General features: G+C 42.8%; 1 protein-coding gene across 2 annotated transcripts; it reads left to right on the forward strand.

The window, feature by feature from the left end:
- Positions 1 to 50: 50 nt before the first annotated feature.
- On the forward strand, positions 51 to 20,129 carry hace1 (HECT domain and ankyrin repeat containing E3 ubiquitin protein ligase 1). 2 transcript variants are annotated; one of them, XM_084026090.1, is made up of 25 exons: positions 51 to 344; positions 977 to 1,031; positions 1,164 to 1,253; positions 1,819 to 1,923; positions 2,034 to 2,109; positions 2,228 to 2,359; positions 2,860 to 2,942; positions 3,360 to 3,456; positions 3,544 to 3,645; positions 3,756 to 3,862; positions 4,471 to 4,621; positions 5,885 to 5,959; positions 7,709 to 8,022; positions 8,409 to 8,477; positions 8,630 to 8,717; positions 9,684 to 9,795; positions 10,761 to 10,858; positions 10,971 to 11,058; positions 11,152 to 11,301; positions 11,702 to 11,898; positions 13,465 to 13,596; positions 14,940 to 15,038; positions 15,682 to 15,752; positions 15,831 to 15,944; positions 17,091 to 20,129. In XM_084026090.1, exons 1-25 carry the CDS (start codon positions 254 to 256, stop codon positions 17,191 to 17,193), a joined length of 2,799 nt encoding a protein of 932 aa, XP_083882216.1. In that variant the 5' UTR covers positions 51 to 253; the 3' UTR covers positions 17,194 to 20,129. The 2 variants fall into 2 exon arrangements, with proteins under 2 accessions (XP_083882216.1, XP_083882217.1); XM_084026091.1 differs by lacking the exon at positions 5,885 to 5,959.
- The last annotated feature ends 2,669 nt before the right edge of the window (positions 20,130 to 22,798 follow it).

Here is a 22,798-nt window from a genome sequence, read left to right on the forward strand (position 1 = left end):
CAAAACCGCATAGCGCTCTGACGTCATCAAAACAGGAAGTGTCAGAGGCTGGGCACTGGTGTTGTCGATGGGAGAAGGGAAAATAAGGGCAGCGCTACTGTAAATCAGTGTGGCTGTGAAAGGGAAGCGGTCCCCCCCTTCCGCCCGCGGCCATGGACGACGCCCAGGAACAAAACATGCCCACTCGGAGCAAATAATTCCGGACGGGGGCGAGGCTTTGTTCCCTCGGTTCTTCTCGCTGGACCGTTCACCTATGATGGAACGGGCGATGGAGCAGCTCAACGTACAGCTCAGCCGGCTGACCCGCTCCCTCCGCCGGGCCAGGACCGTGGAACTCCCGGAAGGTAACCAAACACACACACACGGGATGCTAAAGGCTAAAATGGTGGTGTTAACGTTCGTTCAGGTCGAGGTGTCAAAGCGCATCACTGTCAGCCACACCGGCACGCCATTCTATAGCCTGTAGCTGCAGTCAATGTGAATTAAATGAGTTTATACGACAGCTTCGTGTTCAGCTTGGGACTGTTAGCTTTGACAGCCTAGCACACATGAGCAGTTCCGGTGTACTCAGGCTTGAGAGCAGCAATTTTATAAAATACATGAAAAACAAGAAGTGTGTCACTGGAATTCTCTTAACTTGTCTTTTTTTTTATGACAAAGTAGATGGAAGACCTTCACCATGTCTTTTAGGTGTTTTACTTACTATAAGCAAATGTCTATTAATGGTGTCTATTCACTGCTGGTAATTTTTTGTACAATATCATGTTTATATGTATATAACAAGTCTATATGTATATGTATTTCTATTCTATTTTTTTACATTTTTTATCATTTATATTGTTAATTTTTGCTATTGTTGTTATTACTATTGTGTTCTTTGTAACATACTGTCCTTTGTCTGCTGTGGCAAACAAATTTCCCCGTTGAGGGACAATAAAGGGATTCTGATTCTGATTCTATTCTTCTTCTACCACAGATAATGAGACTGCAGTGTACACACTTATGCCAATGGTCATGGCTGATCAGCACAGGTAATCATCAAATCAACCTGGACAGCATGCGTAGTGTTTTAGCATTGGCACACTGATTTCAGCACGCATGCTTTTGTTCTGTCGTTGTCTCCAGAGGAAATTATTCACTTGTTCCATCCTGTCTCTTACAAGGTCAGTGTCAGAGTTGCTGCTTAACTCCAAGTTTGACGTGAACTACGCCTTTGGACGAGTGAAGAGAAGTCTGCTGCACATAGCTGCCAAGTAAGCTATTGTTCTCATTTAGTGAACACACCCTTGAATTCTGCCAGGACCCTTCTTCTCCTCCAGCATACTTAAAAGGTTGCAAAAACGATGGGGGAGTAGGTTGGAGGAAACTGTGTAGTATGCGATGACACAGGCCTTCACAGTAGAGCGAGACCAGCCGATATCTCAATTCCAATATAAAGCAGCTGTTTTATGGTCTACTTTATGGTTTACTAAATGAACATCATGCTGTATTGAAGAAGAATTGAAAATAGAGATTGAGACCAGAAACTCATGTTTCCAATATTTACAGAGATAATAAATCAGGTGAGAAGTAGGGTCGTTTTCTCATAGACTTTCATCCAATCAGACTTCTTTTTGCAACCAGAGGAGTAGCCCCCTGATGGCCAGTAGAGAAAATGCAAGTTTAAGGCACTTCAGCATTGACTTCACTTTTCAGAACAGGAGGTCTCTCGACATGCACATCTGATCGGATCACTTGCAAATAATAGTGCTCGACAATCTGTCTTAACTATGTGATAGGAGCGAGAGATATTGAAGTAGCTCTGTGCTGTGTGTTCAGCTGTGGGTCGGTGGAGTGTCTGGTTCTGCTGTTGAAGAGAGGAGCCAACCCAAACTACCAGGACATCTCAGGCTGTACCCCTCTGCACCTCGCTGCTAGGAACGGGTACCTGTCTCACGCTGCATTCAATCCTAATCTTACACATGTTTGTGTTGTGTTAAACTTTTATTCAAGCTCTATTCTAAGCTCCGTCACTTTCCTCCACTTTTCTTTAGACAGAAGAAGTGTATGGGCAAACTACTGGAGTATAACGCCGACGTCAACATCTGCAACAATGAGGGACTGACTGCTGTGAGTGGACTATAATCCTCTGGCTGTGCTTCATGCTGGAATGTCTTTATGATTGTCATTGCTGATAAAATGATCGTCATGTTACTGATCCTCTGATTGTCCGTGACCTCTGCTGCAGATCCACTGGTTGGCAGTGAATGGGAGGACAGAGCTCCTCCATGACCTGGTCCAGCACGTGACCAACGTGGATGTGGAGGATGCCATGGGGCAGACGGCTCTACACGTAGCCTGTCAGAACGGACACAAAACTGTGAGCCGATTGGGAAATGTCTTTCATTGTGTGTTTTTAACGCTAGTCGGAGCGTAGGACTCAAAGCAAAAGATCTTGGGTCTTTGGCTCGACCAGTTCAAGCCTTTGAACCATTGAACACATCTGTGTCACAGTGTCGTGACCTTGCAGCCTTCCTGTCTAGTTACCTACTGTGACTAAAGCACGGCAGAGAGAACACACGCTTACACTGTGAGTGAGTAGTGCAGATAACCCACATCAATGAAACAGGTACTCTGAATCCCACAAGAGCCTATGACTAATGGTTCCTGGGTTACATAAGGGGCGGGGCTAATGTGGAGGGGGTAGGACTGTAAGTCAATATGGGAATAGATATGTGTTCAGGGCCACTCTTACAAAGCATGAGAAAGTCGGAAAACGTGAAATCGTTGTCCTTGAGTGTTGATGGCATTATTTATTTTTTCTTGTCCTCCTGTATGTGGGTAAAATATTTTCCTGTGTGTCATCACCTGTCTGCTTAGACGGTGTTGTGTCTTCTGGACAGTGGAGCTGACATCAACCGGCCGAATGTCTCTGGAGCCACGCCTCTTTACTTTGCCTGCAGGTGATGAGTCAGTGATGTCATTGTTGGGCATGGGACGATAATACATGTATAAGGGAATTCATTTGATTTGTAATTTATTTGCAGGCAATATATATATTTTTTTCTTTTTAAATGTATCATTTATTTTTACGTTTTGTTTTTTTTACATTCTGTGCACTACCTCATTGCCCTGTTACTGTTATTGGAACGGTATATTAGACTTACCTACACAAATCCCCCAAAATAAAACCAAATCAAAGGGGTTTCTACTCACCTCTCGTACGCTGACACTTCCCCTTAAGTGTTCAGAGTAGAGATGCTCTTCCAAATCTGTCAGACTCTTCCTTTAAATTAAAGAATAACTGCAGTATCAAGAGTCATTCATTGTTCAGGATTGTATTTTTTTTTTAAGTGTTTCTTTACTGTGTTGTTCTGTAGCCATGGCCAAAGAGACACAGCACAGATCCTTCTGTCTCGAAGTGCCAAATACCTCGCAGACAAGAATGGAGTCACTCCTCTGGATCTCTGTGTGCAGGTGAGGGTTTGTTTTACACTACGCTGTTCCTGTGTTGAATCAATTCATGTGGTGAGTTTGTGTGTGTGTGTGTGTGTGTGTGTTCAGGGTGGATATGGGGAGACCTGTGAGATCCTCATCCAGCACCACGGCAGACTTTTCCAGACCCTCATTGGGTTGACCCAAAATGAGGATATGAAAGAAAACATGGTACGAGGAAACTTTCTTTACATTCCCTGAAAAGGCCTGTGTATACACTTCTATTGATGTGTGTGTGTGTGTGTGTGTGTGTGTGTGTCTGTGTGTGTGTGTGTGTGTAGCTCAGGCAGGTTCTGGAGCATGTCTCTCAGCAGAATGACAGTAATTACCAGAGAATCTTGACCAGTCTCGCTGAAGTGGCGACCACCAATGGACACAAGCTCCTCAGGTATCATGTTTTCTGATTTTATTCACACATTTTGCTTCCTTTTTCTTATTTATTTCACGGTGCACACATATTGATCTTTTTTATTGATGACTTACTCATAGTTTTATAGGTAAGACTTTTTCCAGGACACTTATCTGATGTCTGATGTCTCAAGAGCGATTGTGCATAAAGACTGCCAGCAGATTGGGCTCTGTCCAAAGTTCAGAGTTAACTTTACTAACTAACTGTATCTCATGTCTTAGATTCATACTTGAACAAATTCCATTACACAGCTCACCTGTGTTTCATCATGCTTGTGACATAAATGCATTTAAGCTAAATGATTTAAACAGTTGTTTGTCCTCCTCCTCCATCATATCAAATTGTCTCTTCCTAACTGATATCTCATTGGTTTAGTCTGGAGTCAGCTTTAGCTGTATCTCAATTCAACTCGATAACCAATTTAGTAAATAAAAATGCACAAAATAAAAATAATGAAATTGTGTATTTAACTAGAATTGATAGATTTAATGTGGAAACATGGAAACAAGCACGACAAACTTAAACTTATGTAGCTGCATTATAAATTGAAAGTTGAGTAGTTCTAAAATGAGTTTGTCCGTCCTCAGCCTGTCCAGCAGCTATGAAGCTCAGATGAAGAGTCTGCTGAGAATCGTACGTATTTTCTGCCATGTGTTCCGTCTGGGGCCGTCATCACCCAACAATGGCAACGACATGGGCTACAATGGCAACAAGACGCCTCGCAGCCAGGTCTTTAAGGTTAGTAGGAGCTGTATGTTCGGCTGTAGGCTGGGGTGGAAGTCCAGTGCCTTGCAAAAGCATTCAGCCTGCTTGCCGTTTTCCCATTTTGCTGCATTACAACCTGCAATTAAAATTAATTTATGTAATGGACCTACAAAAAATTGGAAAAATTGAAAAAATGAAATGAAATGAAAACTTATTTTCAAATTCCATTCCATAAATATCCGTTTTAATTGTATATTGCAATGCAACAAAATAGGAAAACACCAGGGCAGTGAATACATTTGCACGTAGTGTATCCTGTTATTTATTTATAAGTGTGAGATTAAACCAAGCAAACCAGCAGAAATTAACTTCAGTTTCATTCTATGTCAAAACCGATAGTTGCCAATTAAATTCCTCTTTTGGCTAATGCTTGATTCTGTGATTGATGAGAAAAGTACGCACATCCAAAAGACAGCAAATATCAAGGCAAAAAATATTGTTATCTTTAATACAACTAATACTCTTTTAATGACTTATATAATAGTATTATAAGTAAGTTCATTTCTAAGTTTCCATTGCACAATTAACATATTTTTTTGCACTGTAGTTCTGCTCACTACGTATCTTGGTCACTAATCTTTAAGAAACCACATTTTAGTGACAATTTTCAAAAATCTTTATATTTTTTGTCAAAAAAGAAAGAAATTGGAAAAAAAATGTTAAACACTGTGTTTTTGTCTTACAACTTTAAACCTTTCACAGTGTGTTTTGACTTCATCGAAGTTAATTGGAACTATTTGGTCAGCTATGAATGTCTTATTCAGAGTTCAGTTGTACTTTCGTGTCACTACTGGCTGTAAAAAGACAAGATGGCAACCGATGACCTCAAGGCTTCAAAGCAGCAGTCCACAAACCACTGTGGTGACTACATCCACTTCTCATGTATAGTCTGAACCAAAACAATGAGCTCCTAAAAGCTCCTCAAAGCTGCAGAGTTGGTGATCATTCTGTGTAGGTTTGTCTCTATGCCTGACCCCTTTCATACAATACAGAGTAACACGAGCCTTTGTCAATTCAAAGATATTGAATACTGTAGCTTTGAAGCACTTATGTGTAGAGTATGAAAATGTCTCATGAAAGTCACATGATAAAACTGCACTGGGGCAATAGTGGAATTTAGTGCAGTTAAGTGCTTCTTTTAATGGATGATGGTTGGCAGCACATGATCACACTGACTGAACTGTATGTCCTTTCAACTAAAACAGCGCCAATAAGAATTGACTCCATTGGTTGCAGATGTATACAAGACAGATGGAGGTGGAGACGGTACAAAAAGATGAATGCTCCTGGACAGATTCTGCTGTCTTTGATGTGAGCATTTTTATCATTTGCAGTTGATGGCAAACCTCTGCATGTCAAATACGTTGACATGATGACATCTGGGAAATATCAGCCTGCAAACTCATACTCTTACTAACTGTGGTTAAGGCAGCTGGGTGTTTAAATTTCATCTCCCACTGAATGAAAAATCTGCTAGCTGACCACTCTGTTGTTTGATGTTCCATTTGAAAATGATTGGCACTGTTATTGTGGTGGGTTTGGACAGTTAAGCCTGGGCAATAAGGATCAAATCTTCTTCTATGCTACACTGTCAGGAACCCTGTAGATGTAGAAGTCTAGGAATGAGGGGGAGCAACAAAATTGCCGGTGTTTATTGTTCTGTACGCCATAAAGAAAAACACATGGATAAATATACGGCATATTGCGATATTGCTATCTGTAATGATATGTAATTACCCGAATATGCAATCCTGTAAATCTCCTATTGTCATAAATAAGTTATGCTCAGTGGTTTGCAACATTACCTGCATTCACCTAACACAACAAAAAATGTTAAAGGTCCAATATAGGACATTCAGACCATTGATATATTATCGACAACTACAGTATTATTTATGCAAGATTTAGTGGAGGAACGTCTACCTAAGCAGAGAGAGAAGTCACTCTCCCTCTGTGTGTGTTGTTATCGGAGCTGCTCCTTGCTGTGTTTGTTTATGTGAGCGCGCCCCATCGGCTGGCTCACAGTTACAGCTGCTAACACCGTCCCGACAGCTTAGCACCCGGCCACCAGCTCCCCCTCAGGGAAACGCCATCAGAGCTGTCAGCACCGCTAGCTACCGGCAACTGGCCCAGGCGTTGCCATGTTGAGAGCCACAAAGAGGCAATCAACATGCTCCCAATCTCGTGCAATGCACCTTTTAAAGTGAAAGTGACCTGTATAGCAATATCTACGACACATTTAATAGCATACTGCACATTCATTATTGCCCAGCCATAAATGGAGTCTTCACCCTCTCGATGTTTCTTGAGAATCAAAAAAATCAAATTATTTTAATGGAACATGTAATGATTCTTAAATAAACATTTTCGAAAATAATTGTTGTGGGGCTTTACAGCTTTATGCCGGACTCTATCTTTCTCTTTTTTTAAGGGTTTGTTCACCCAAGTAACAAAAATAACATATCCCCATGCAGAAAGTTCTGGTTTTATTTGGTTTTGAGACGCCTGTCTTTCCGTTTTCTATTTATTCTATAGAAGGTAGTTTCAATGGACTACAGACATGGATGTGGATTATGCAGAGTTTCTGGAACCAGATGTTGCTTTTGACTTCTTTTTCCAACTTTAATTTTTCACAATTGTGAGCACTATAAACAAATTGCTTTGTATTGATTTGGAGACACACAAATATCTCAAAACCTAGTCAAATAAAACACAACTCTCTGTTGCTAGATAGCACAAGAGGTAAGTAAGGAAATGTGTGTTTTTGTCACTTGGATGAACCGACCCATTAAAAGCAAACTTCTATGGTGGTGCAACTGACAGGGTATCCTCAGGACATACATTCTGTTAATGTTCCTTACAGTGACCTGACGTAGAACTTCCATGGCTTGTACTCAGTTGGAAAATGGTCATTAGTCTGAAAAATGTGCTGTAGCCTTGAATGAAGCTTTGTTAAAAAAAAAAAACCTGCAGACACCCTGAAAGCCAGAGTCCCTCTTGTAACATCTTCATGGGTGATTCCCTTTGTTTGCTTCTCACCTCCTGTCTGTGTCCCTGCAGCCACTGGAGCTGCTGTGGCACTCCCTGGACGAGTGGCTGGTGCTTATCTCCACAGAGCTGGATAGGACCAGGAAGAACCCGTCCTCCTCCTCCTCCAGCAGTGAGATAGCCTCTCTGCTTCTCAAACAGCGGGAGGAGCGGGAGGTGGACCACTCCGGCTCATCGCCTAAGCTACCCTCCTTGCTGGACCCTCAGACCGTCATGGAAACGGAGGCGTACGCCGACGGGGAGGACGTCATCTCCATGACGGCCAGTCGGCTCAGTGCTGTGATTCAGGCCTTCTACATGTGCTGCTCCTGTCAGATGCCACAAGGGTCTGTGCTCAGCCTTCCTCTGTCAATCAAAGAAATAGACAAATATCATGTTGCAATTCCATACTGGTCCAGGATTTCTGCAGGTCTGTTTAGATCTCAGCTGATTCTTAATGTTCTCCATGTTAAAACATGCATATCGGACCTGTAGTAGCTCCACCCATAACTACTGCTGGCACTACTACTTCTGATGTACTTCTACTGATAAAAACCACCGCCTCTTTCACGCTGTCTTTCATCAGAAAGGGATGTCTTCTACTATGATCCAGCATCCTTTTCAGTGTAGATTTTGCCATATCAGATAGAAATGAATGGAATGGCATCGCTGTGAGTCTCGTTCCCGTTCTTCATCTCCCTCATTCCTCACCTCCCTCTCGTTCCTCACACAGAATGACGTCCCCTCGCTTTATTGAGTTTGTCTGCAAGCACGACGAGGTGCTCAAGTGTTTTGTAACCAGGTGAGTCAACGTGGCCGTGTGCCATACTTCAGCACGGACAGAGTGCCTATTGATCCAGCAGCTTCTCTCCTCTCCATTTATTTTCAGGTTAATCTCTCTGCCCCCCCCCCCCCCACCACACTCCGTTCATCACTTCTTCTCCTCTTTTCCAGGAATCCAAAGATCATCTTCAACCACTTCCATTTCCTCCTGGAGTGTCCAGAGTTGATGTCACGCTTCATGCACATTATTAAGGGCCAGGTAAGACATGATTCATTATCTCATTAATTCAGTGTTTTGAGGGACAGATTATGAAAGCACAACCAAATAAGAAAAACAACACCAGGGGTGAATACTTTTGCACTTTTGACATGTATACTGTTGCTGATCTGATACACTAATATAAAATACACGTTTTCCACATGATCGCTCTGGCATATATTCATCTCTTCTCTCAGCATTTGTTAAAGGTTCTTCTCACCTAGCTGGAGGACCTTGTAATATCAGCCCTCATTTAGAAGAAAACAACTTTTCTCCCGTCAACATCTACGGCTTGATTTGTCTCGCTTGTACACAAACCCCACCGTGGCTCCAAAAGTCTTTCCCATGTTCTAACTTCTCCACTTAATCTACCTCCTCGTGTCCCTCTGTGTCGTTACGGTTGTGTCTCCGGGGACTTCATGGAAAGTGACTTTGAAAGTCTTCACTTCAGGATCATTTAACAGTGTTACAACCGCGGTGATAACGCTTGTCTTAAGTTCCATTTATATGGCTTCATAAATTTTAAGTGCTGCTCCGAGTTGTGTGCCGTTCCCTCACTCTTCAGTATTCATATTTGAGCTGCAGAGCTCGAGCCTCGTTACCCATGGATTATGGCTCGCCTGGGAGTAGGCCCTTGTTTTAATTACAGACTTTAACCTGGTGAATTTGATTTCATCTCCTGATTCCTCTCTCAGTACGCCCCACAGCCCCAGGGGGAAAGCCTTTCTCTCTGCCATGCTCATCCTTCATTCTACCTCCAACGCTTAGAGAACAAAGGCATATATTATGCAAATAGACTCCAGCCTCATCTCTGCATTTCAGACGAGTGTTTCAGCAGCGAAGGCTTCCTGAGCCGTCGGTTGAGACGGAAAAATCCACAGTCTGAGAGTTGAAAGCACAGCAAAGTGGTAATTAGTTTAGGAAAGTGCTGTGCAGTGTGGGATGAAGTCTTATTTTCTCTCTCAGCCCTTCAAGGATCGCTGTGAGTGGTTCTATGAGCATCTGCTGGCCGGCCAGCCAGACTCCGACATGGTTCATCGTCCGGTCAACGAGAACGACATTCTGCTCATCCACAGAGGTACAAAAGCTCTTCTTTATACATGATCCACGGAAGAATATGTGAATATTTAGACCACATTAATGCTAAGAAGATGGCAGAATTCCTCCCCAAAAGAAGCCTTATTAATCGCATGCTCAGCTGCGTCATGCAGGTGTGTTTTATCATTTGCATTCAAGAGTTTCTGCAAGTAGAAAGGTCAGTTTGAGTAATAAAACCACTTAATAATACAATGAGACATCTCGGCACATTGCTGCAAAGGTTTTTGTCGAATAATCTACACACTTGCATGGTTGGCTAACAAGAGTGCACGTTGTTCTAATGGAAATGAATGAGGGAGCTGCATTTTACTATGTTTTAAATATTTCTATTATACTTATTTAGGGGCTGGGTAGTCAATGCAGACACGCAAATAGACACAAATTTGTGCTGGGCACATGAAACGTGTCCTTGAGTGGCCTGAAAGGCGCCCTTGAGAAATGCATTATCATTATTAAAATGTGTCCTCCTGATGTTGCTGAATCAGAAATGGAGGAAACAAATGTTGTGGTTCCCCAGAGCTCTACGATGGTAGCTCATATTAGTCCAGAGGCCAGACCAGACTATGTGGAGCAACCCGAGACCGTCTAGATGATGTTATTTTGAGTGTTGATGGGTCATCTACAATGTTAGCATAGCCTAGCACCCATCAATCCAAACTCCATTCAGAAAACAAGCATTTTAAAAGGTGTTTGCTTGTCGTCTTGCAGACAGACTTGACAAAGCATGACTTCACACGTTTTACTAATCACCATCATTACTTAATTATTTCAGCGTCCTTTTTATGTTTAAATTAAATTGCAATAGCTGTGTTTCAACCAGTAGAGGGCAGTCACAGTTGGTTCTGATTCTATCAACAACACTACTAACTACACCGATGCATTGGTTTTCAGCTGGAAAGGGTGTTTTAGTATACTAATTCTTTTTTTTTTAAATCTCACTGTCAGATTCCATATTCAGGAGTAGCTGCGAAATGGTTTCCAAGTCGACCAATGAGAAGCTCAAACAGGGCATTGCTGTTCGCTTCCATGGCGAGGAGGGGATGGTGGGTGGCATGAGTTGTTTGAGCTGTCAGCCAATGGACCAGCACGACTCCAGTTCCATGTCTCACTTACTCCACATCAGTGAGCTGTGTTGAATCTGCTTGTGTGTTCCAGGGCCAGGGTGTGGTTCGGGAGTGGTTTGACATCCTGTCCAACGAGATCATCAACCCGGACTACGCTCTCTTCACTCAGTCGGCTGATGGTACGCGGCGTTCTCCTGATGTGGTAACATTCAGAGCGACAAGCAGAACCCTTATCATGTGGATGAAGGTGTGTGTGTGTGTGTGATCCACAGGTACCACCTTTCAGCCCAACAGTAACTCCTCGGTGAACCCAGACCATCTGAACTACTTCCGGTTCGCAGGACACATCCTGGGTCTGGCTCTGTACCACCGACAGCTGGTCAACATCTACTTCACCCGCTCCTTCTACAAACACATTCTGGGTAAAGAACACGTGTGTACTTTAGAGTAGTGTGTTGGTGTATAATATGTCATATAAGCACTCATTTGCCTTTAAATGTTCTGGTCTAAATTAAAAATGAGCTCAACTCAGCCTGGGAGAGGAAAGAATATGAGCATTTTTCTGATGGTTGGTTGTATTTTTTCATATTTTATTTGTAACATAATGTATGTCTTAATCATTATGTTATAGATACTTAATTTTTAAACAATTTTAAACAATTGCAGAATGGATAATTTATTAGCTCCATTCATTCGAAAATATGAGGAAAAGCTGGGAGAAGTGGGCCCTAATATCAGAATGAATATTTTTATCTACATTCGAAGTCCCTTAAAATAATCCCATGCTTTCTATAATCTATGTGATGTCTATGCGTTTCCCAGGCATCCCAGTGAACTATCAGGACGTGGCGTCCATCGATCCAGAGTATGCAAAGAACCTGCAGTGGATCCTGGACAACGACATCAGTGATCTGGGGCTGGAGCTCACCTTCTCCGTAGAGACGGACGTGTTCGGGGCCATGGCGGAAGTGCCACTCAAACCTGGAGGGACCAGCATCCTGGTCACCCAGGACAACAAGGTCAGTCACCACAAACGCAGTCGGAGGCAGAGCTGCTGGTTTGGTGAAAGGGCAAAGTTCAGTGATAGGTGCTGAGGCTTGACAGTGTCAGCATTCTTCACAGGACGTGGCCTTCAAGGTTCTTTTAAAAGTCAGAACTGAAATGAGACGGTCCGGACTTTTTATTTCGGCACTTTTGCCGCTCCTGTTGCCGAGCAACCATCTGCGGTTGACAAGAAAGAGCATAGAAAAGGTAACTAACATTATCTGATTAAAATGGAGCCAGAGATCATATTGTATTCTCTTTATTTTATATTATGATGGAGGATACGCTTCATGATAGATTTCAGGAGAGAGTGTATTCCTGCTGAATCTCCCGCTGCTGCTCCGCTCATATCGCTCGTTGCCATGTTAATTAAAATCCAACCATCACCGGCGCTCAATGCATCTTGGGATTAGTTGGGCCGTGAAGGATCCATCAGTTGGATCGTCTGAATCTAGGAGATGAAGCTCACGTTTCTGGGCTGCATTTGAAGGAGTCTTTGTAATGGGAGTCTTTGTCCAGGATGGAGGCTGGATCGGGGCACAGCTACTGTTTGTCATCTTGGGGCTTGGATACCACAGACGGGATCGTGAGTTGCTTATTGGAGTAGGAATCGATAAAAACAATGAATTCTGCTACACAAACTTTTCTCACTTTTTTGCTTTTGATTGCATTGTTCCTGGAAAGACAAATCAAGGAAAAATCAAACGGTCACAAACAAAAATAAAAGAGGTTGGTGCTGCTGCTCCAGCTGTATGAATAAGTGAGTGTCCACACAGGATTTAACATTAACCCTTGCCTGGGCCAGCAAACTCTGTATTGACAAGTGGCAATTGTTCCCATGCTGTTAATTCTTTTAAAAGTTCCCCAGTGAGGTTGTGTATAAATACTCTGTATGTGCAACAGAATATTTGGTGTTTGAAACCAGCTCACAGAGTGCAACTTGATTCGTCAAAAGTCAGTCCAATTTCATAGATCTGTTTCATTTAAATGTGTGGTGGCCAAGATTTGACTTGGTTTCCAAGATGATGTGAGATATACTGAATATTTTAGAGTGTTTAAAAGCCCAGTAACTTCTGCTTTTACTTTTTGGTTTGAATATTTGTTCGGGGGTGTTACATTTCTGTTTTTTTCTGACTTAATGAAGTCGGATCCCATCGATCTAAACATCTCTGGACACTAGTCTGTGTGTGCAGTTGGGTGTGGTGATTAAAGATAAAACTAAGTGTGGAGACGTATTTTTTATGTGGCTTCATGCAGCAGCAGTGTGGACTGAAGGTGGCATTAATGACCGGCTTAAGTTCCCCTCTAGTATATTCATCCATAGTTGGTCTCCTATGAGCGATTGATCTCTCTCTTCCAGCTAATTGCCAGGAAGAGTCCCAATTAGAGAGTGTAGTACTGCAGTATTCCTACAGATGGCACTGTCTAGTAAAGCAGGGAATAGACCAGCAGGAGCTGGCAGACTTACTATGTATGAGCTGTGACTCTTTTCTCCTGTCCGTCAGTATTTCTTGGGGACTTTGATCTGTGTGTCCTCACAGGCCGAGTACGTCCAGCTGGTGACGGAGCTGAGGATGACGCGAGCCATCCAGCCTCAGATCAACGCCTTCCTGCAAGGATTCCACACCTTCATCCCCCCCTCGCTCATCCAGCTTTTTGACGAATATGAATTGGTTAGTCACCCTCTTCCTCCTGTCATCCGTCGTCTCCTCCTGGAGGCTTTCTCCTCGTTCCCCTCTGCTCGCCTATGATGCAGGGATTGATTAGCCATGTCTGGATGGGGCGGGGTGGGGCCTGCCAGGGTCACCTTGAAGCCCATCCCCTTTCAACCAACTCCATTAGAGGGTGTGTTTTTTTTTTTTTTCTGTGTGTGTTGGCAGATTTCATGTCCTCACAAGCATCAATAGTGTAGCATGATGATTATCCCACCTTGGATTTGTTGGACATGCCTCGGCCGTGCCGTCATTGCAGGGCGACTGACAGCTAAACAGCCTGTTTAGTGCTTTCACAGCACAACAGCTGGGTCACTCTCACTCTGATGCGCCGCTTTCAGCAGCGAGCGTATACCTAGACTTTAAAGGATAAAGGTGGCAAAATATATACAGAATATTTCTTTAAAAACACCTCAGTGAGATGACATTCCTTTATCCGCATGAACACACACACACACACACACACACACACACACACACACACACACACACACACACACACACTCTCCTGCTTCTATAAAGACTCACTAGAGCACCAAATGTGGATTCATCCGCAGCCGAAAATAGTCCCTGAATGAATGAACAAATGCACTATTTCTTCCTATTTGAGTAACTGTTACTAAAAACCACTGTGTTCACCTGTTGAGTGATTGAGGTAAGTAGACAGGTAGACAGACAGACAGGAAGGTAGGCAGACAGACAGGTTGGTAGGTACACGGGTATGTAGACAGACAGGAAGATACAGGCCGGTAGATAGACAGGTAAGTAGGTAGACAGACAGGTAGGTAGACGGGTTTCATGCTAAATAAAATGATCAGTCCAGACAGTTTTTTTTTTGCAGAGCATTTTATTTTTCACGATTGCTGTCTGGAGGCAAATAGAATTTCAACAAATACAACAAAAACACTTTTCGAAGAAGATTGCCAACCCTAGACTTGAATCTGAACTGGTTATGAATCTGACCAGACATCCACTGCCAGCTTCCAGCACCGCTTTCATTACTCAATGATGAAGACACATTTTGGTCTGGACCAGAAAGTCTCCGTTCCAACGAGTCCAGTGAGCTCCACGGGTTTAAAATGTGAGGAAGCAGAGCAGTGGCATCAGTACTCTGAGTGGAGTAAAGGGCTACTTTCCATGACCAGTTTAGCAATCGAGCTGCAACGTGTTCCTCATATCAGATACAGTATTGATGGATTCACCCTAAAACTGTGGGATTTATGCTGTTATTAACATTCTTCATGCTGTGTGTGTGTGTGTGTGTGTGTGTGTGTGTGTGTGTCTGTGTGTGTGTGTGTGTATAGGAGCTCCTGCTCTCCGGGATGCCAGAGATCGATGTGCAGGATTGGTACAGGAACACCGAGTACACCAGTGGCTACGACTCTCAGGAGCCCGTCATCAAGGTGTGCCTTGCTCTCACACGGACCGAATCCTCTGAAACTACAGTTATGTTTCACGTCAATCATGCGATGGTTCCCATTTAGGTTGTCCATACCTGAGGCACAGATCGTTACCTTGTCGCGTTTATAGATCCCTGTGAAAATAATTCAAGGGAAGCAACATTTATGCAGGTTTTTCTTTTTTTTAAACATCATAAACAACAATCGACACGAGGAAATTTCTTGTGCCACAAGGGATGCAATGTGTCATCAGCTTTAAACAGTTTTTAGTATAGATTATGTTCCCAGTGTGACAGCAGGTACAACATTGGGTCGCCAGTGGTATTAACCATTAAATACAGTTGGACGTGGATGTGACTCTGACAGGTCCAGTTCAGTGAATGGACGACGTATGGAGGACTAATATTCCAGTTTACATGCAACATCCATTCATACACACACCAAGTTGAACAACTACTGTCCTTAGAAAGCTGATTAGGATCATGTTAATTTGTTGAGGAGCAATAGTTTAATGTCTCCTCAAAGACTGCTGCCACAGGTTAGGACTATATATCCATGTCACTAAGCAGCAGCTTATTATCCGGACCAGCAGAACCCCCCTCACCTGGTTCTGCCGTCCGCTAATCATCCTACATTTGTCGTGCAGTGGTTCTGGGAGGTGGTGAACAGCCTGACCCAGGAGGAACGAGTTCTTATGCTCCAGTTTGTCACCGGAAGGTTTGTCTGCTGGACTTCCTCTACAGTTCCTCTCCTCTTCTATCTTCTGACGAGACGTCAAGCATCCTTCTCTCTCAGTTCCAGGGTTCCTCATGGCGGCTTTGCCTTCCTGATGGGTGGCAGCGGTTTACAGAAGTTCACCGTTGCTGCGGTGCCATTCACCTCCAACCTACTGCCTACCTCAAGTACCTGGTAATGACTCTATAGCTGTGTCCCAATCCAGAGAAATGTGGCCTGGATTCAAGGGGATCCAAGTGATGGATCCTTCACGGTTCAACTAATCCCAATATCCATTAAAAACAGAATAATAAAAAAATAAGAATAAAGAATAAATGATGAGCCATGATTCAATTTGAATCCTACAACGTTTAGTTACCTCTTCCGTGCGCTTTCATGTCAATCACAGCTGGTTGCTAAGCGATGGGAGCAGCAACGGTGACACAGAGAGGAAATCCTCTGTAGACCAGAGGGCGATGTAGACCGTGAGGGACGCGTCCGCTGGATTGGGACACAACCTATTTCTCTTCTCCTTTTGAGACATTTATATTATAAATGTGTTACATATATCACATTACATGTATTTATTACGGTTGACTTGTCGTGGCTTCGGTGCAGCTTTGACTCCGATCTGTCTACAGAATTTCTCAAGTCCAGTTAGCCTTCTTATTGCGGCTCCATAGCAGAGAGGCTGCTCCGCTGTCACTCAGCCGCTGGTTCCCCACAGAGACCTGATTTAGAGGGCAGCTACCGCCTATCTTTCACTCAGTGTCTTTGTCATGACCTTTCACAAGACGCGTTCGCTTGGCAGGTTTTCTAAAAAATATCTATGCAGGTTGGTATTAATGTCATATGAGTTATTTCTGATCCTGAGGAACGTCTTAACAAGAACTGTTCAAATCTGGATGACTGGAAAAAAAACAAGATCCATTCATATTTTAAGTAGAAATAAACAAGTTGCTCATAATAAGTATTTGATCAGACAGCAGTACTTGCTTTTTACTGCAGTGATTGAATTCTACTTACTATGAACACCAGTATGACGTCACTATTTAGTCGTGAAGTTAAATGGTAGATACGAGTCATTGTTGTGATCTCTGCACTCGACACTCACAACATTAAGGGATGAATAAACAGCGTTTGACAAATGTGACTGAGCACTAGAGGGCAGTGTGTCTCCTCAGTGATGTTGAGCAGTGGCGTCCTTCAACACAGACACAACGCCGCATGCTAGAATGTGCAACAGGTAGTTCATGTCGCTGGACAGAGAGATCAGGACTCCTCCAGCAGCTCCATGAGTCATCAAGACCATGAACCTCCTTCTCCTTCTGCTCTCCACAGTATCAACATGCTGAAACTCCCAGAATACCCGAGCCAGGAGGTCCTGAGAGACCGGCTGCTGGTAGCGCTGCATTGTGGGAGCTACGGTTACACCATGGCGTAGATATCCTGTCGGTTCCTGATGCTGCTGCGAGGGTGCAACACGCCCTCCTCCACAAACACAGATTTGTAGCCAAGCGCTGCTTTTGCTGGACACAAAAAAAAGGGAAATCCACATTATTTGAATGGAGGCACGCCGGACTGAATGGAGACCACAGCTTCTGGATCTCCATACCTGGGCCAAGACTTCTATTTTTTCAATTGATGGTATCTGTTTTTTTTGTTTTTTTTTGCAAATATATGTTCTAAATTTGACTATTTTCATGCACACATTTATTGAAGAAAAAGCTGTATTTACTAAACACAGGATAGTAATCAGAATGACAACTTGATGCATGCTCACTGAATGTCAGATATCGATTTTATTCAAGGACCTTTCCATATGGGACTATTGTAGAATGGATCCGCTTCAAACACAGTGATTATATCCATATCAGAGCTTCACTGTGCAAATACCTCGAATGGGGAATTTTTTTTTGACGTGGACGTGCAATCAGTGCTGATAAATGTAAATGTAATAAATCCCCCAGCGCTGCTAGACCAAGAAAGCAGATCAGAGGCGTGCTGGTGCGCCTACATTTACCAGGGGGCATTGCACGCGAGCAGTGCTTTCACTCAGCTTTTGATGAATATCATGGTGACCAAACAAACAAAACCTGACCCAACGGAGAAAACGTTCACAGCAAACGCAAAGCAAATTTTCACTTTGCGTTTCTCGCACGGGTTTGACCGCATGACCAGAGGTGCTCGTTGAATTTCACCAAGCTGTATTCACTGTATCTAGAAAGACATGTCGGCTGGTTTACAGCTGGATGAACCACTAAATTAACTTGATTTAATTGAAATACATGAATAAAAAGGATGCTGAAATAACGCCATAATGATGGCGATTAGTAAAAGTCTGAAGTCAAGCTGACAATTTTTTAAAATGCTTGTTTTCTGAATGGAGTCTGGTTGATGGGTGCTAGGCTATGCTAACATTGTAGCTGCTCCATCAACACTCCAAATAAGGTCATCTAGACAAGACAAACGACCTTGTTGTTTCAACCACAGACTGTTTTCTCCTGGTCTGGTCTGGTCTCTGGACTAATATGAGCTACTATCATAGAATTCTGGGGGACCACAGTCACAACATGTGTTTCCTCCATTCCTGAGAGTAGAATCACTGATAGGCTTTCGTCACACAGCATTAAACACATTTTTTGCTTGAGTTGAAATATTTAAATTTGCTTTGCATTTGGTGTGAACGCAGCATTAAACCCTCGATGCCTCGTTAGCTCATCGTAAAACACACTTCGTTCAAACTGGACGGAAACAAAACCTCAACCAAACTCACCAAACAGGCCTTGGTTGGTCGGCTCCAACAATCGGGAACTCCGGTTGGGTCAAAATAAATCATTCAGATTTACAGAGTAAAGGAGAATTCTGCCGGCTCTACACGCTGTTTTCCCCCCGCTGTCTCTCTGCCTTCCGGCCGCCTGCTGACAATCTGCCTCGCCGCAGCTCTCGCTCCCTCTTCAGAGGCAGACCATTAAATTAGAAAAATAATAACAAAAACCGCCCTGCTGGTCTTGGTCGTCTTTGCCGGATCAGTTGGTGAAGACGGTCTTCAGCACACCTCTGGAAAACTTAACGCACACAGGGCTCAGCTCACTTCAGTCTTTTGGGCTCGTAGCCCTTCTCTACCGTCAGGGTGTTATTTAAGATGTGCCACTTTCATATCTATTTTCTTTTTTTTTAATTATTATTATCATTGCATTGTGAGGAAAAAATTTTTTTTTATTTAATTTAACAAATAAGCCAAACATTGGAATATACAGGATGTGCAATAGCTGATGATGTCTGCCACAACCATGGACACAAAATGTTTTAGTATTAAAACTGACTTAACATTGGAACGATGGGCCCAAATAGGAGAAACCAGACCAAAAATACACAAGTATGTGGACGGGAGTTTTCATGTACTTTACTGTGTAAAGCTGCAAATAGTGATTTTTCTCATCATTATTATTATTATTATTATTATTATTTTAGAGGTTGGTCTTTTTCAGGGAACAACAGATTCATGGATTCAGTATTTCATCCATGTGATTAAAGACAGCATTTAGACCTTCATGTTAAAACATTTACAGAAAATACCAACAAACGGCTAACTGAACAAAGCAAATATTTGCTGTGGTGATGAGTTCATGACTGTTAGAATTTCTGAAATAAAACAATTCAACCAATCAAATTCAAGTTATGACATTGTCTGGTAAAACAATTCAACATCAAATAATGCAAATCATTGGTGAATCCCACTATAGTGGGTTCTATCATTGCAGGAAAGCTGTTTCTACCAAATACATTTCACATATTAGAACACACGCCAAGGATCAATACTTATTGATTTCTTATTAAAACAAGTTTGGATTCCACAGGGATTTGAATGCATCACTGTGGTGGAACAAGCCCCTCCATCCCTGTAGCATCAAATGCATGTGCTTTACTACGTAAAATCTTTTATTTTTTTAATTTTTGAGTATTTTGCTGTCACCTGTATCTGTGCTTAATGAATGAATAGCAATCTTTTTTTTAAGTGAAAGCTTTCAGTTTGTCTTTCGTCTTTCATTAGCAACAATTCAATACATCTACATGCGTTTGGCTCGCAGTGCCATAGAAGCTGAAATCATTTTCAACACCACTGATTTGTATTTTTGCCAACACAAACATGCTGTAGGTGTTTTTTATTCTATAAGAGATGGGGATCATGCCTTCTACCCATCTGTAAAGGGAGTGTACACGTTGATTTATCGTTTCTCGTATCTTATCAGTATTGTTTTGAAATGCTTTTGTAAACTGCTGTTAATGTTTATTGTAAATGGATCCTTTATAGATATTTCTGTAAATGTTTTCAGTATCAAATGATGTATTTTACCATGAATAAATGTTGTGCTTTGAGATTTTATCCAATATAACTTTTTTTGACAATCCAGGTGATGTTGCGTGTTGTGTGTGTGTGCGTGTGTGTGTGTGTGTGCGTGTGCGCGTGCGCGTTTGCCTGCCTGCCTGCCTGCCTGCCTGGATAGACATATGTGGTCGCAGTGTGAGTGCTGTGTTGGGTCACCAGTTTAGAGCAGCAGGTCTACTGGTGCTAAATGGCCCCAGACCCGCATTCAGTGAGTCCAACATCTGCTGCAGCTCGTCCTAACAGCACATGACACTGCAACCTCTTCCTCGCTCCTCACCCTCTTAGCCTGTCAGAGCAGGGGGAAGAGCATGACATCAACCAACAGCTTTGTCGGTGCTGTGGAACACAAAACGTAATCTTGAAACATGGAAACACTTGAGAGTCCTATTAAAATAGATTTGAAAGGGGAATATTTAGTAGAAAGCACACATAAACAATCATAATAACAGAAAATCAAAGTCATGTATTGTCATGGTGACATCACTTATGCGGTTTTGGTGCCTTGAGCAGCAACTTTACTGGACTTGCATCCATCTGCCTTCTGGTGTGAAGCTGAGTTAGCTTCATAGCTCAAGGTCAACTTTACAGCTAAGTGTTAAAGTCATCTTGGAGTCGCCCCCTGATGGCCAGTAGAGAGAATGCAAGTTTAAGGCACTTCAGCCTTGAAGTCACTTTTCAGAAAAAGTACCACTGAAACTTGATAATCCATCTATCTGACGTCATGTGGGTTGATTTTATGACTCTTAGTAGTTTACAAATTGAAAGATTCATCATTTGAAAAACTAATATCTAGGTTGCTCAAACTAAAACCTTGAGTTCAGTTCAAAACGTCACATGACTGACAGACTGTACCCCCCATAAGACAGATTTATTGATTAATCCTTGAATCATATTTTTTGTCATATCACATTACTTATATAGATGCAGACCGACTATTTAAACTATCATTGTTTTCAGCTCCAGCATGGTTCCTCTATTATTAGGCCTGACATGTCTTTCCACTCTATTGAGCCTTGTTGGACAGAAGCTCTCCATTGACAGCTATTAACAGCAGGTGTGTAATTGAGCCTAACTGATGGTTTCACTGGAACCAAAGGTTCAAACCAACATCGTGACCACAGCACACAAGAATCACCAAACGGATGATATTTCATTTGTAATGAAAGGCTGCTCCACTGGCAAACCTACCTGGTCCCCATGGCAACCCCCCTAACCCCCCTTACCAATAATGGACTGCACTCTTTAAACCCGGGATGCTTGCCATAGCAACAACGTCCTGACAACATTATTCTGGTATTACCATGGTCACAGCTTTTCAATGTTACCTGGTTCCTGCTGGCAGGCCTGAAACACACAAAGCAGTCTGACATTTCACAGAGTCACAGGCAGCAGAGAGTACCTTCAGCTTTGTACTTCACCTACTGTCTGTCTGCTGTGGGTCTGCAGTGTTCAGCACATGTACTATTTTATTTAGGAGCCTTTCTTTCTGCCTCTGTTTCCACTGTGCAGCCCTTTAACTCATCTGCCAGACTTTAGGGAGGGACGTTCCTTTTGTAACTAAATCCCAAACCCCTTCTTTTCCCAGTATACCCTGCTTTATGGTCTATTTGACTCTAAATAGACCATATATTACAAAATAACATTATGCTGTTTTGATGAAGACTTAAAACTAGAGATTCAGACCATATAAAGTTTACTTCTCAAGTGAGAAGTAGTCATTTTGACTTCCATATAATCAGACTACTTTTTGCTTCCAGAGGAGTCGCCCCCTGATGGCCAGTAGAGAGAATGCAAGTTTAAGGCACTTCAGCGTGGCTTTACTTTTTATAACCGGAGGTTGCCGCTTAGTGCCAGCACAGAGAGGATACATGTTTCTTGATCAATCAGAGTGAAGGGAAATGAAATCTAGTATCTGTGACTTGCTGTCAGCCCTCAATATGATTTCGACACGTTCGCCCATATAAGGCTGATGATGCAGGATGAGGGTCGCTAATCATTCGCAGTTGATTTTTCAGAACTAAAACAATCTTCTTCTTTTTTTTTTTTAAATTGGCCTGAACCAAGTGAACCAAACACATAAGGAACACCAGAAGGGGCCCTTATGGGTCCTGAAGGTGATTGCTTACAAACCGCTGCCCACATAGAGACGTTATCTGGTCCCCTGGCCCGGTGGGGGCCCTTCAGCTTAACGAACTGTCTTCACAAAGGAAAGTTTTGGTCACTTGGATGGACTAGAGGACATCACTTAATTTTGGACATATTTAAGCAGCGTGTCGTGCATATTGCTCGATAATTGACCTCATTTATTCACTTGCTTCATCAAGCCTTACTTAATTAAGTTTTTATAGACTACTGGCCTAGAGAGACTGGGGAAGAAATATCGATCCAACAGGGAAGGGGACAGTCCTTGTGGTCTTGACATGAGGGACGGACTCATGTTATGAGCCACACGGGACACTCGTCACATAATCGTCATGTGACTGTGCTCACCTCTCTGGCTGTAACGGGGTCCCGGGTGATCCCCCTCCCTGTGCCTCCATTCTAAGCTTCTTTATCTGCTGGCTGAGGTTTTTTCTTGATTGCTCCTCGTCTTCATGACAGAGATAGATTCACTTCTCCGGCTTTCCCCCCGTGGAGTTATTACCTCTGCATCCACAAA

The sequence above is a fragment of the Eutrigla gurnardus genome, assembly GCF_963514095.1.
Source record: "Eutrigla gurnardus genome assembly, chromosome: 14".
NCBI classification, from domain to species: domain Eukaryota; kingdom Metazoa; phylum Chordata; class Actinopteri; order Perciformes; family Triglidae; genus Eutrigla; species Eutrigla gurnardus.

Excerpts from the sequence above, each read along its gene's own strand:
- hace1 (XM_084026090.1), top strand. The coding sequence starts at position 254 with ATGATGGAACGGGCGATGGAGCAGCTCAACGTACAGCTCAGCCGGCTG. Across the intron at positions 1,924-2,033 it reads CACCTCGCTGCTAGGAACGG|ACAGAAGAAGTGTATGGGCA; the intron begins GTACCTGTCTCA and ends ACTTTTCTTTAG. Across the intron at positions 13,597-14,939 it reads TTTTTGACGAATATGAATTG|GAGCTCCTGCTCTCCGGGAT; the intron begins GTTAGTCACCCT and ends GTGTGTGTATAG.